The sequence below is a fragment of the Cervus canadensis genome, chromosome 4 (assembly GCF_019320065.1).
Source record: "Cervus canadensis isolate Bull #8, Minnesota chromosome 4, ASM1932006v1, whole genome shotgun sequence".
In the NCBI taxonomy this organism is placed as follows: Eukaryota; Metazoa; Chordata; class Mammalia; order Artiodactyla; family Cervidae; genus Cervus; species Cervus canadensis.
Window position 1 is genome coordinate 37,070,179 of NC_057389.1, and position 15,190 is coordinate 37,085,368.

The following is a 15,190-nucleotide window of genomic DNA, read 5'->3' on the forward strand; positions in this document are numbered from 1 at the left end:
TATAGACTGTGATCAGATCTTCTCTTGGATGGCCTTCCAAAAGGCTTCCAAAGGATATACACCTATTTCAGGAAAGTGGGGGGGAGTCCTTCACATGGATCTTTTATGACAAGGAAAATGCAGTCTTAGGAGGGCTTGCTCAGGGTTTTCTAGAGGGCCCCAAAGAAAGGAGAAAGCTCAAACCTTTATCTTCAGTCTGAGGAGAAAAGTGACAATCCAGTCACATCTCTCTGTCTGCAGAAGAGTGGTCTGGTCATGCTCAGGGCAGTTCAGATTCCTACAGAAACAGAAGCAACAGCATGCCCAGAGGGGCTCAGCGTCCGTGAAGAAAAACAGCAAAGGAGAGCTGCCCTTCCAGGCCTGGCTGGGCTCAGAGGTGTTCACCTGCAAGCCAGCTGGGCCTAATTCAAAAAGCCACATCTGGAGTATAGGTTTGGTCCCAAATCTCACATTTATAAAGATTTCCAAGCAGTCTTAAAAGAGCCCTCACTTCTGGACAAACCTGGAAACTATGCCACCCATAATAATTGAGAGCACTTAGGAAGTTAAATTTGACTTGGCAAGTCCAAAAGGCTTCAGAACATGCCTGATGAATACTTCAAAATGTTTCTTAAATGGTAGAAGATGGAATAAATCAGATTGCCTGGGAGAACAGAATGAGTTCAATATTTGGTTAATCAGAAGGAAGAATCTGTAAAATGAGGGCTCTTGGAGATGAAATGCATTGCCTTGGGGAATAACGAGTCTTTGCTGGGGGTGTAATAGCTGACGCTGCCATTTCACTGGAGAAGAAAGAGGGGAATGTCTTCGAGGAGGTAGGATACCTGTGCAGCAGTGAAAACTGGGTTTGGGGTCAGGGTCCAGATCTGTTTTTTGTAAAACTTTGGGAAATTTCTTCTAAACCCTCCATTCCCTCTTTGTGAATTGGGTATAATAGTATCTTCTTGGTTATTATGCAAGCAAATGAAGTATTACTTTATACCAGTGCTTGGCACGGTAGAAATGCTAGATTCACAGTTGTTGCTGCCCCCATCATTATGTAAGCTCTGATAAACTGGATGGGAAGAACAAGTGCATCATTTTCTCAGACTTCTTTAGCCCTCTGACTCTGTGATCAGTGTGGGGGCCATCCTGTCAATGTTCCTGGTGTTGTCTCCCTAATTCCCTGTTTCCTATTTCAACACCCTTGAGATCTTCCTAGACAGTGGGTATACTCTCCACCTATAACCAAAAGCAATATGTCCTATTCTCCAGTCTTTTATGACCCTGCTTTCTTAAGTGATAACTGGGTATTCTAGGAAGTGAAGTTTATAAAGAATATGATGTTAATATGAATATATGGTCACCTTCTTTAAATTTTTTCTCCTGCCAGGATGCAAGGGCTGAGCACAGCAACCAGTCCAAAGCCAGCAGTCAGTCAGAACTCCACATGGTCATCAGGAGAGATCTTTACTAGTGGGATACTATAGATCATGCTTAGCTTTTCTAGAGATGATGCCAGTGGTCATTTGGGGCATGTAGAATATAGAGCAGTCTTGTGACAGGTTGATTGGGGGATATTAGGTACGGGGAGGGGGACTTTTTCCATTCACTCATTTATGTTCTGAGAACCTTAACATACACTCTGACCCCTGTCTTTCTCCCACCCCAGGAAAGAACAGAGCTACGTGCAGAAGTGCTGGAAGGATGTGCGTGTAGGGGACTTCATCCAGATGCAGTGCAATGAGATCATCCCAGCAGACATACTCCTCCTCTTCTCCTCGGACCCCAGTGGGGTCTGCCATCTGGAAACTGCCAACTTGGATGGAGAGACCAACCTCAAACAGAGGCGGGTTGTGAAGGGCTTCTCACAGCAGGTAGGGCTCTTTCTAAGATAAGATCTTTAACTGGGGGGCCAGGGGAAGATGTCAGCCAACTCTTCTTGGTAATTGCACTCAATCTGGTGGGTAGAGGAGAAGGTAGTAGATGCCTCCTTTCCCAAGCATGTTGTTGTTTTTTTTGTTCAGTTACTAATTCATGCCCGATTCTTTCTGACCCCATGGTCTATAGCACGCCAGGGTCCACACCAGGGTTCGTATCTCCCAGAGTTTGCTCAGATTCATATCCATTGAGTTGGTGACGCCATCCCACTGTCTCATCCTCTCTCAGCCCCTTCTCCTCCTGCCCTCAATCTTTCCCAGCTTCAAGGTCTTTTCCAATGAGTCAGTGCTTCACGTCAGGTGGCCAAAATATTGGAGCTTCAGCGTCAATGAATATGCAGTCAATGCATATTGAATATGCAGTCAATGAATATGCAGGGTTGATTTCCTTTAGGATTGACTGGTTTAATCTCCTTGCTGTCCACAGGACTCTCAAGAGTCTTCTTCTGCACCATGGTTTGACAGCATCAACTCTTTGGCACTCAGCCTTCTTTATGGTCCAACTCTGACATCTGTACATGACTACTGGAAAAACTATAGCTTTAACTATATGGACTTTTGTTGGCAAAGTGATGTCTTTGTGTTTTAGTACTCTGTCAAGGTTTGTTATAGCTTTTCTTCCAAGGAGCAAGTGTCTTTAAATTTCAAGGCTGCAGTCACACAATCTTTCCAGCAACTCTCTGAGATGAATATCATCCCCTTCTCACAGATGGGGAAACTGAGGCTTGGGAAGGTAAATAACTTGCTGAAACCCTCAGAGTCCTTAAAAGGGGACCTGTGTGTTTAGTTGAAGAAACTGCTGTTTGCTCTAAACCAAGGAGTCTAGTATCTGCTCAGTTACTTTTGAGACCAGCCCACTTTTCTGTGCTTATCTCATCCCTACTCATCCTGCCCAGATCAGCTCCAGCAATTTCTCCCTCTATGAATTTTTTCTAGTACTCCTTTGACACCAGCATAAAAGCAGCAAGGTATCGTGAATTGTTTTTCCATTTTGTATGTCTTACCTTCATGACAGTACTGAAATCTCTTTAAGAACAGAGAATGATCATCAACATTTTCATTTAATCCCTGCTTATGTGTATGATACCTTGGACATCATGGAGAAGTCATGATTGTTTTGTGGTTAAGAACCCAGGCTCTAGTGTCTGGCAGAGATTAACTCAAAGCCCAACCCTACCATTTATTAACTGTCTCACCCTTTATTCCCTTATCTGGAAAATGGGCACAAAAATAATACCCTCTCTATAGCATGCTTCTGAGGACTGAATTGTTACTTAACCAAACTTGATTCTGCTTGCCCATGTGCTGTAGAGTCAATCTACTGATGCTGGGTCTTAGTGAAGGAAAACACAGCATTTATTCTAAGGCTTCATACAAGTAGTCCAGGACAGCTAGCTCTCAGAAGGCCCAAATTCCCTGATGGGTTTCTGGATAGCATTTTTTTTTTTAGTTAATTTTTATTGGTGTATAGTTGCTTTACAGTGTTGTGTTAGATTCTATTGTACCACAAAGTGAGTCAATTATACACATACATATATCTCCTCTTTTTTGGATTTCCTTTTCATTTAGGTCACAATAGACCACTGAGTAAAGTTCCCTGTGCTATCCTATAGGTTCTGATTAGTTATCTATTTTATACATAGTATCAGTAGTGTGTTTATCAATCCCAGTCCCCCAATTCATCCCACCCACTCCTTCCCCCCTTGGTTTCCATGCGTTTGCTCTCTGTGCCTGTGTGTCTATCTCTGCTTTGCAAATAAGATCATCTATACCATTTTTTCTAGATTCCACATAGATGTGTGAATACATGGTATTTGTTTTTCTCTTACTTCACTCTGTATGACAGTCTCTCGGTGCATCCACATCTCTGCAAATGACCCAGTTTTGTTCCTCTTTATGGCTGAGTAATAGTCCGTTGTATATATGCACCACATTTCCTTTATCCATTCCCCTGTTGACAGACATTTCCTTCCATGTCCTGGCTATTGTAAATAGTGCTGCAGCGAACACTGGGGTGCATGTGTCTTTTTGAATTATAGTTTTCTCTGGGTGTGTCCCCAGTAATAGGATTGCTGGGTCAGGTGATAGTTCTATTTTTAGTTTTTTAAGGAACAGAATGGCATTTTTAAAGCCTGAGTCAGGGAAGGGGGACAGGGTATGTGATCAGCTCATGCACAGTTCTCTGATTGGCTGATGGTAAGGAAACAGGGCAGTGTCACAAGGGTGATCAATCCACAGTCGCCTGGGCTACGTGCTGTAGACCTCGGGGCTATGTCCTCATGGTCATTAAGCAATTCACGTTTTCCATGTGGTGGGGGCTTTCATGTCCACAACTCAGGAAATGTACATCAGAAACTATTATCTAGGTACTTCAGAAAGGAACTAAAGCAGAGGATATGGGTTAAGGGTTGGCCCCATAAAGTCCTGCTCAGTTATAAAATGATAGGTACATGAATTACTTAGCATGAAGCTAGGCATGTAGTAAGAGACCAGTAAATAGTTGGCAGTAAATATAAGTGGCATTCATAGGCAATATGTGTTGACTCATTGAAACTGAGTGTGAAAAATTCTAATTTTCAACTACATTCTGGGAGCAGAGCAGTAAAACTTGTATGCATTTATAAATCTCCTTTTTCAGGCTGCCCACCCCAACAGCCTCCCCACAAATCTGAGTCCTTTCACTCTCTTGGGTAGTTATTTGGTGTCGCTGTTTCACCCAGTTACTTCTTTTGTTTGTTGTTGGCCCCAAGCAGCAGCCCCAAGCTGTTTCTTATGTATTAACTAGTCTGATGGTTTGGGATTTGACCAGAATGAAGAGGTGGATGAAAGGGTCATTCACACCCCACTGCTATAAACCAGCCAATTCAATTTAATCACAACTCTCAAACTCTAACCCTGACTTCTCTTAGGGTACTTGATGTAATGATTTACAAAAAAATAAAATTCATTTGTGAAGGGCATAAGTTTGTTTGATCTTGAAAGTTTCCAGAATTCTCTATTCTGTTTCAATAACTGATTCTCCCTCTCACTTTGCTTAAGCGTGCTTTTCCATTTCTATAAGAACAGTGATGGGGAATACATGTAAATCCATGGCTGATTCATGTCATTGTATGATAAAAACCACTACAATATTGTAAAGTAATTAGCCTCCAACTAATAAAAATAAATGGGGGGAAAAAAAAGAGCAGTGATAATAGTACTAATAATAATGCATTCTTAAATTAATCTTTATTGCAGTATAGTTGCTTTACAGTGTTGTGTTAGTATCGCCTGTAGAGCAAAAAGTGAGTCAGCTACATGTATACACATATCCCCTCCCTCTTGGATTTTCTTCCTACTCAGGTCAGCCCAGTGCATGAAGTAGAGTTCCCTGTGCTATACAGTCGGTTCTCATTAGTCATCTATTTTATACATTGTTAATTCCACGCCCCCTTCCCCCTTGGTATTTATGCATTTGTTCTCTATGTCTCTGTCTATATTTCTGCTTTCTAATGCACCCTTTTAAAACCCTTTTACACAAATGAGGCACAGAGAAGTGAAGTAACTCGTCCAAGGTCATTGAGCTGGGAAGTATTGGAACCACAATCCAAAGCCAGCTTTGTCCAGTCTCAGCTCTTAAAATGTGTAGTAGCTTGTTTCCCTGGTCCTTTGACTCTCACTCAGCTTTTACTCAGAATTTCTTACTTGAAAGCACACATGTATCATTTTCAATATTTCTTTCCACTTTTAAGTAACAAGTGGCAGGAGGGATAAAAGCAGACCTAGCCAGCTCCCAGGGGAGTAGGAATTTTAGCTGCTCTTTGCTGTCTTGCTTCTCCCTGTCTTTAATGCAAAAAGATTTCTGAATATGGATAGAATTCTCTTCTAACTCTATGTATAACATGTCTCAAATGTGTTGAACAAAGATGTCCATGACAGTTGCAAGAAAAAATACATATTGCCCTGTCAAGTAAGATCAGATGACAATAGGTTCCAACTTTTCAAATAATGTGTATTGCAGACCTTCTCAGATACTTTAATAACCCCTAAGGAGGAGGGGTCAGGGAAGGTTCTAATATGTAACATTTCTAATTATTTAACCACAGAAACCTTTTATTGCAAGGACCATATACCAGGACTACTGCAGGAGAGCTGGGATCACAACTTAGAAATTTGCCTTAAATGCACTGAAGGTGTTTCAGATGTATCATAACCATCACAGGGAGGAACATTTTCACATGTACATATATCCTTCCCCTTTATCATCACCAAATTATAATTCACGAGGTCTGGGCATGCATATTTTTTAAATGTTCTCCTAAATGATAATATGAACCTACAACCACTTCCTTAAAAATCCATGTAAGAAAAGGAAGGTGCTACTTCTAAAAAAATATCATTGTAATAATGAAAATAAAGCCATCACCTATAGACGTCTTACACGTGCTAGCATTTTTATACCCATTTTCTTTTGTTCTCATGACCATCCTGTGAGGTAGCCATTTCTACTCCATCTGATGATGAAAACCTGGGGGTACAGAAAAGGCAAATGTCACCACTTATCTCAGAGAAGACTTTGAACCTGCAAATGTGGTTTGTTTGGAAATTTAAGTAATTAAAGTCTTCTATTAGCTTATTATTCCTGTTGGCTATAAGACTTTTATCTTTTCAAAAGGGAGTGTTTACTAATTGCAAAGATTTCTAGAAACTCCCAACTCTACATCATATACCTACACCCATTTTCACCACTGAGTTCGGTTAATTCAAAGTCAGTAAGATAAACTTTGTCTCAGCTCCCCTAGACCAGCATTTCTCAAGGTGGAGTCTGCCAAACCCTTATCTCAAGAGATAGTTCTTAAAAAACAAGGTCCATGGTCAAATCTGACTGGGCAGCCTGTGTCCTGTCAACCCCTCTTAGAGGTTCCATTGTCCAAAATATGTTAAGATCTCAGAGAAGACCTGGAGGGAGGAGGTCAATTAATCTTTCTTTAACTCTGAGCTTTCCAAACTGATTTAACCTCAGAACCATTTGGGGCACAGTAATTTTTCTTCTTCCTATGGAAGCTTGAGGAAAATATTAATTTACATTGTGGGGAACCACATGATCACGTCAGCTGAAGAGTGACACAGAGGCTGACCATCGTCACAGCTTAGGCAGCTCATCCTTGCCTTTCCTGTCTAGGTTCAGAGAAATTATAAACTTAAAAGAGTTTCCCTAAAGCTTCTTCCTTCTGTGACACAGCACGTCATCCTCAAGGTTGCCAAAGAGTTAGTTTCAAAATCCTTTTCTCAGAATGCAACTTGGACCAACCAAGCCAGGGCAGATAGAACATTTACCAAAGCCAAAGAATCAGAAATGAATTCTTCCAATTAGTATTTCAGAGCAATTTCCTAGTTATCTTTTATCCAAACCACTGAAGACCAAAGTCCTACTGAAGTGTCTGTGAGATCATTTCCCAGTGACACAGAACTTGCAAAACCAAGTAAACAGGAACCAACCTCTTCAGCATCACCTGAAAGCTTGTCAGATGCAAAATTCAGGCCCCACCCCAAACTGAACCAGAATCTGAAGTTTAAGAATTTCCAGGTGATTCATGTGCACATTAAAGTTTGAAAGCAGTAGCCTAGGGCATCACTGATTAACGTAATTAATAATTGTGCTTATCTTTTTCATTGCCCATGTTAAAGATTCACGACTGAGTGACTTTCACTTCACTTTCATCTTTGTCATTCCTAAAATAGTGGCTGCTGTGTCCATGCTCTAGTCGCGTCTGACTCTTTGCAACCCCATTAACTGTAACCCACCAGGTTCCTCTGTCCATGGGATTTCCCAGGCAAGAATACTGGAGTGGGTTGCCATTTCCTTCTCTGGGGGATCTTTCTGGCCCAGGGATCAAACCCACATCTCTTGTGTCTCCTGCACTGCAGGCAGATTCTTTACCACTGGGCCACCTGGGAAGCCCAAAATAGTGGCAATAATTCCTTAATCTCAACTTTTAAGTCAATGTTCAGTATTTTCAGTTTGCTTGAACAAGGATCAAAATGAGGTCAAATACTAAGATTACTTTCTTAAATCTGTTTTACTTTATAGTTTCTCTACTCGGCTTTCTCCCTTTCTCCCTTGCATATTTAGTTTTTGCTGTTGAATAAACCAAGATGTTTGTCCTGTTAAATTTCCATAGTCTGTATTTTGCTGATCTCCTTGTGATTCCATTTAATATTTTTCTGTCCACTATATTTCTATAAACTGGTGGTTGAATTTAGTGCCTAAATCAGTAGTCATTGATGATTGTTGTCTATATCCATGAACTCAATGGGATTTGCAAAATGGTATCACCCTAAAGTCATGTATAAAAAGGAATTTCCCCTCATGAAGTATTCAGTTACTCCATGGCTGATTCTTGTCAATGTATGGCAAAAACCACCACAATATTGTAAAGCAGTTAGTCTCCAATTAGAATTAATTAATTAATTTAAAAAATATTCGGTTACTGTGGGGTTGTTGCTGTTGTTCAGTCATATCCAACTCTTTGCAACCCCATGGACTGGAGTATGCCAGGCTCCTCTGTCCTCCACTGTCTCTCAGAGTTTGCTCAAATTCATGTCCATTGAGTCAGTGATGCCATCCAACCATCTCATCTTCTGTCATCCCCTTTTCCTGCCTTCAATGTTTCCCAGCATCAGGGTCTTTTCTAATGAGTTGGCCCTTCACATCAGGTGGCCAAGGTATTGGAGCTTCAGCTTCAACATAAGTCCTTCCAATGCATATTCAGGGTTGATTTCCTTTCAGATTGACTGGTTTGATATCCTTGCTGTCCTCAAGAGTCTCCCCCAGCACCACAGTTCAAAAGCATCAATTCTTCATTTCTCAGCCTTCTTCATGGTTCAACTCTCCCATCCATACCTGGCTACTGAAAAAACCACAGCTTTGACAATACAGACCTTTGTCGGCAAAGTGCTCTCTGCTTTTTAATATGCTGTCTAGGTTTGCATAGTTTTTCTTCTAAGGGATGTCTTTTAGTTTCATGGCTGCAGTCACCATCTGCAATGATTTTGGAGTCCAAGAAAATAAAATTTGCCACTGTTTCCACTTTTTAAATGCAGGATAAGTGTTTGATCATTTCCTTTTATTTATCAGTTTTAAAATAATGAGGTGATTCCTAAACATTCTGCAAAGTTGACCAATGAGATTTTTTTTTCATATCAATATGAACTCTTGGATTTAAGCATATTTGATGTATATCAAATCAGTGCAGTTATTATATTATCTTTATTGATTATCCCAGCTTTAGCTAGTGGGAACTTCTTCAAATTAGCTTCCAAGTTCTTTGGACTTCATGACCTCAGGAGTCCTAGATTGATCTGGTCCTTTTTGATAGAAAATGGCATTTAGAAATCATGGTAAGTACATGCTAGAGATACTTTTTGCTATCAGATTGATCATTGTTTCTATGCCTTTAAGTAAACAGAACTAGGACTTTTTTTTTTTTTTAGAGTCTGTCATACAGAGTGAAGCAAGTCAGAGAAAAACAAATATAGTATATTAATGAATATATATATATATGTATGAAATCTAGAAAAATGGTAGAGATGAACCTTTTTGCAGGACAGGAATTGAGATGCAGACGTAGAAACATATGGACATGGGGGGAAGGAGAGGGCAGGACAAATTGGGAGATTAGGATTGACATATGTATACTACCATGGGTAAAATAAATAGCCAATGGGGAGTTGCCGTACATCACAGGGAGCTCAGCTCAGAGCTCTGTGATGACCTAGAGGGAAGGGTTGGAAGGGCGAAGAAGATCAAAAAGTGGGGGGATATATGTATGCATGTATCTAATTCACTTCATTGCATAGCAGAAACTAATGCAACATTGTAAAGCAATTATACTAAAAAGAAAAAAAAGATTAAATACATCAGAAACTATGCTGATACTTCAAATTCAGAACTAGGGAGTTTTGTTCAACCTCATCAGTATTAAACGTATAAATCCTTCTTCCACAACAAGCAAAGCCCATAACCACTGTACTACACAGCTCCCTTTTGATAGTTGACAGTCAATATTGGATTAGAAGTGGAATTGGCAACATTTTCAAGATGAAGAAACTTAATTTCAGAGAGATTGAATTTTATCACAGATAACCCAGCAAATAAACACAGTGTGGAGACAGAAGTGGAGCTCAATTCTGATGTACCTGATTATTTTTCCCATGGCTAAAGTAAATTCTAAATTCCTTTATGTGTATTTTCCATTTCTCAAGTGATTATCATTTTTATATATATGAAAATATTGAAGCTTTATAAGTCTTAGTTATAATTATTTATAATAATACTTAATTTGACTATGACAGACACAACACTACAAAAGAACTGTTACTTTCATTTTTACAGCTCTCAGACTTCCTTTTGGTGACCCTCTCCTCCACAGTCCTGCTAGGGCATGAGTATACACACACACACACACACCACAGACATAGGATCCCCCCTTCCAATGTTTAGCACTATTTGTACATTTCTATTAGCAATTCTTTTTCCATTTTTATCCCTGTAGGGCCTCATGAGGAAGCTCTGCTAGGTTGTGTGTGACAGATAGAACCTCATTTAGGTATTCCCTGGTGGCTCAGATGGTAAATAATCCACCTGCAATATGGGAGACCTGGGTTCAATCTCTGGGTCGGGAAGATCCCCTGGAGAAGGGAATGGCAACCCACTCCTGTATTCTTGCCTGGAGAATCCCATGGACAGAAGGAGCCTGGTGGGCTACAATCCGTGGTTGTCACAAAGAGTTGGACAAGACTGAAACTCTCTTTCAAGGTGTTAATAGATGAAAGCTTAAAGGTTTTCTCCCTCCCACTCTCTCCATACCCCATGATAACATATTTATATTGTAATAGTGGCCTTCTCTGCCTTAACCAGTATGGATAATTGTGGGTATTTTAGGCCAATGTAAGAAGTACTTAGTTTGTCAAAGGAAAGACATTCTAATCTAGTATATGGATTAGTCAAGACTCCTGGTTACACATGAGAGAACTCCAATTTGAAGTAGCTTGGACAAAAAGGGATCTTATTGGAAGGATATGGGATGAGATGCGCCTCAGACTCAGGTGGAACTGGAAATTTCGATTCATCTCTACAGTCCCCATCTCTTTTGTTTGCATTTCTCTCTGCATTTGGTTTCAATCTCTCAAACCAGTTTCCATCATGTGGAAGAAAAACTGGTATCAATAAACCTACATTTATGCCCCACCCCCTCGAAGGGACTAGGGACCTTCCCCGTTGTCCAGTTTGAAAAGCATGCCAGGGAGAAGGAGTGATTAGTCTGGCTGGAATCATGTGTGCACAACCCTCGACCAATTCACTCTGGCCAGTGGGGAAGGATTCTGTCCTTGGCTTCCTCTAATTCACCTTCATGGTGGAAACTGCCGTGGGAGGCAGGAGACTACTGAGCAGCACAGAAATAAATATTCACTGCATCTATTCTGCATCAGGGCGAGATATGCCTAACTTAGGTACAGCCAAGGTCATCTGTGCTGAAGGAGAGGGGCCCGGTGTCCTCTCTCCTGAAGCTCCCAGTGGCATCCTCTCTTCCCTTTCTCTGAGGCAGCCTTCTCTACAAAATATCTGGGACAAATCCCTCCTTTCTTTGTGCTCCCACAGACTTCAGTCTTCTCACTCTCAACCACTGCACATACCTCTTTGTACTTCATTTAATAAATTCATTTACTCAGTCAACACATGATACATTATGGTCATATCTTCCGTGAATAACTGAATATAGACTTTCTCAAACTGGAATTCACACTCTCTTCTCTGTGACCTCTTTTGCCCAAAACATGAGGTACAGAATTTTGGATGTCATGTCATTTTCTCACATCTCAGTTATCCGCAGCGAGAAAAATGTGTACAGAAAAGAGTGTCTTTGCAACACTCCCTTAAGGCACCACTGCCCAGCTGGTGACAGCTGCCCGTGTTTCCAGCGTCATGCAGTCACGCTTTCATTCACCAAATATTGACTGAATGCCTTCTGTGTGCCAAGGGCTGTCGTGTACTCTGTGTACATGAGGGTCCAGGTGTAAATAAGAGAGATACGGGTCTAAGGGGGAATCAAACTTAACAATTCCACAAACAATTGATTCCTTTTAGGAATAACAGAAGAAATCATCAATTTTTCGGGACTTGGTTCACACGCCAAACCCATGCCTTTTTGGATGGAAAAATGTCATGGGAAGGTTTCAAGAATAAATTTAATCTTAACCCTGAATAAAAACCAGAGAATTTATTCACTTTAAAAAAGGGAACATAGACCATAAGGAATTCTTAACAGTCCTTTTCCCACAGCCCTCCAGCCCGTTCTGTGTGGAAATCACCGGGGTGGGCAGGTAGCCCTGGGTGCTTGTACGTGCAGAGCATATCTTCATCCAGAGTTAGAGACGAAAGTATCTGCCAGTCACTCTGTTGCAGGTTATCTTGAAAAGAACTCTGACCAGGAAGCGGGAAGGTTATCAAGCACTGGTAAATGTCATTAGTTTTCAGATAGAATTCTCAGCAGTCACAGGGCTGATTTGCATGCCGGGGGTAAATCTTTATCACCTGACTCAGCAGCTGGGACATAAAGGACATTTAATTCCATCATTTATCCAAGCTAGTTTGCTTTTAAAAAAAAATTTAATCACTTTAAGTAGTACACTTCTAAGGTTGCGGTGTATCTCTTGTGTAGCCGCCCAGGTTGATGTGGTTTGTATAGCCCATAACCCCCAGCCCTTGCAGAGTCCCTGTTAGCCCATGAGTCCTTGCAGAGAATGCAGATGAATTACTGACGCTGCTTTGTCATTCTCCCTCCCAGGGTGGAGTGGGAGTGGCTCTTCTAGTCATCTAACCTGAGGATTGTGTAAAAACACACTCTGAGAGTGTCACAGAAGCTTGGTGATCCCTAGTTCAACTCTTCTTTTTCACATACATCTCTGCTGCTGCTGCTAAGTCACTTCAGTCGTGTCCAACTCTGTGCGACCCCATAGACGGCAGCCCACCAGGCTCCTCCATCCCTGGTATTCTCCAGGCAAGAACACTGGAGTGGGTTGCCATTTCCTTCTCCACACATACATCACTGGCTTATGATAAAAGCTCAATATATAAGTGCATTCTGGGTTGGATGAAAGAAATTAGCTGTTTTTCTTTCTTCAATTAACAGAATCTTTATTTTTTAATGCACTTAGCTCTTTTTTTTAATTTTCTTTTTCTTTGAGTTTTATTGAGATATAGTTGACATACAGCACTTTTTTCAGTTTAATGTGTAGAGGGTAATGATTTGACTGACACACAAAGTGGAATGATTACCACAATGAGTTTAGTGATCATCCATCATCTCATGTAGATACAAAATTTTTTAAAATAAATGTTTTTCTTTATGATGAGGACTCTTACAGCTTACTGTGTTAACAACTTTCATATATAACATACAGCAATGGTAATTCATGTCAGTGATGTTAATCATATTGTACATTCTATGCTTAGTACTTATTTATCTTATAACTAGATATTTGTACCTTTTATTGCCTTCATTCAATTGTCCCACCTCCTACCTCTGGTAACCATAAATCTGATTTCTTTTTCTATGAGTTTGTTTGATTGGTAAACTGGTATTAAAATAGAATTGACCAATAAAACTACGTTAGTTCTGGTGTAAAACATAGTGATTTGATATTTCTGTATATTACAAAATGATCACCACACCATCTGGCATCATACAAAGATATTACATTATTAATGACTCTACTCCCTATACTGTATGTTTCATCCAGATAGCTCATTTATTTTGTAACTGGAAGTTTGCTTTTATTTCTCTTTCCTGAGGAACCAGATCCAAAATAGTACTGCTAAGACTGATGTTAAAAAAATATACTGGCTATGTTTTCTTCTAGGAGCTTTATGACTCAATCTTAAGAGATTGTATGTTTCTAGGAGTTTATCCATTTCTTCTGTCTTGTCTGTTTTATTGGCCTATAATTCTTCATAGTAATCTCTTCTGGTCTTACATTTAAGTCTTTAATCCATTTTGAATTTATTTTTGTATGTAGTGTGATAAAATAGTATACTTTATTTCACATGCAGTTGTCTAGTTTTCCCAGCACCATTTATTAAAGAGACTGTCTTTCCCCATTGTATATTCTTGCTTCCTTTGTCATAGATTAACTGACCATATAACCATGAATTTATTTCTGGTCTCTCTCTTCTGTTCCATGGATCTATGTATCTGTTTTTATGCCAGTGCCATACTGTTTTGATGACTGTAGCTCTGTAGTATAGTTTTAAATCAGAGCGTATGATACTTACAGTTTTGTTCTTCCTTCTCAACATTATTTTGGCTATTCTATGTCATTTGTGCTTCCAATCAAATTTTAGAATTATTTGTTCTAGTCCTATGAAATTTAACACTGGTATTTTAATAGGGATTACATTGAATCTATAAATTGTACTGGTCATTTTGGCAATATTATTTCTTCCAATTCATGAGAATGGTGTATTTTCCATTTGTTTGTTTTGTCTTCGATTTCTTTTATCAGTGTCTTATAGTTTCCCAAATAACAGGTCTTTAATCTCCTTAGATTTATTCCTAGGTATGATTCTTTTTGATGCAGTTGTTAAATGAAATTGTTTTCTTAATTTCTCTTTCTGATAGTTCATTGTTAGTGTATAGAAATACAACAGGTTTTTATGTATTAATTTGTATCCTGTAAATTAATTTGTATCATGAAATTCAGTGATGGGTTCTAGTAATTTTTTTGGTGACATCTTTAGGATTTTCTTTCTTTTTTTTTTTTTTTTTACTTTGTATAATATACATTTTTTTTTCCCTTTATTTATTTATTTTTTTCAGTGGGTTTTGTCACACATTGATATGAATCAGCCATAGATTTACACGTATTCCCCATCCCGATCCCCCCTCCCACCTCCCTCTCCACCTGATTCCTCTGGGTCTTCCCAGTGCACCAGGCCCGAGCACTTGTCTCATGCATCCCACCTGGGCTGGTGATCCTGTTCACCATAGATAATATACATGCTGTTCTTTTGGAATATCCCACCCTCACATTATCCCACAGAGTTCAAAAGTCTGTTCTGTATTTCTGTGTCTCTTTTCTGTTTTGCATATAGGGTGATCGTTACCACCTTTCTAAATTCCATATATATGTGTTAGTATGCTGTAATGTTCTTTATCTTTCTGGCTTACTTCACTCTGTATAATGGCTCCAGCTTCATCCATCTCATTAGGACTGGTTCAAATGAATTCTTT

The 15,190-nt window shown here is 39.8% G+C and overlaps 1 protein-coding gene across 4 annotated transcripts in view; it reads left to right on the forward strand.

The window, feature by feature from the left end:
- The window catches only part of ATP10B (ATPase phospholipid transporting 10B (putative)), a 357,164-nt gene that overhangs the window by 241,017 nt on the left and 100,957 nt on the right, over nt 1–15,190 (forward strand). For all 4 annotated transcript variants that reach the window (XM_043464791.1, XM_043464792.1, XM_043464790.1 and 1 more), the window contains one exon: nt 1,652–1,856. In XM_043464791.1, coding sequence (XP_043320726.1) covers nt 1,652–1,856 — 205 coding nt within the window. The remainder of the gene's footprint in view (nt 1–1,651; nt 1,857–15,190) is intronic.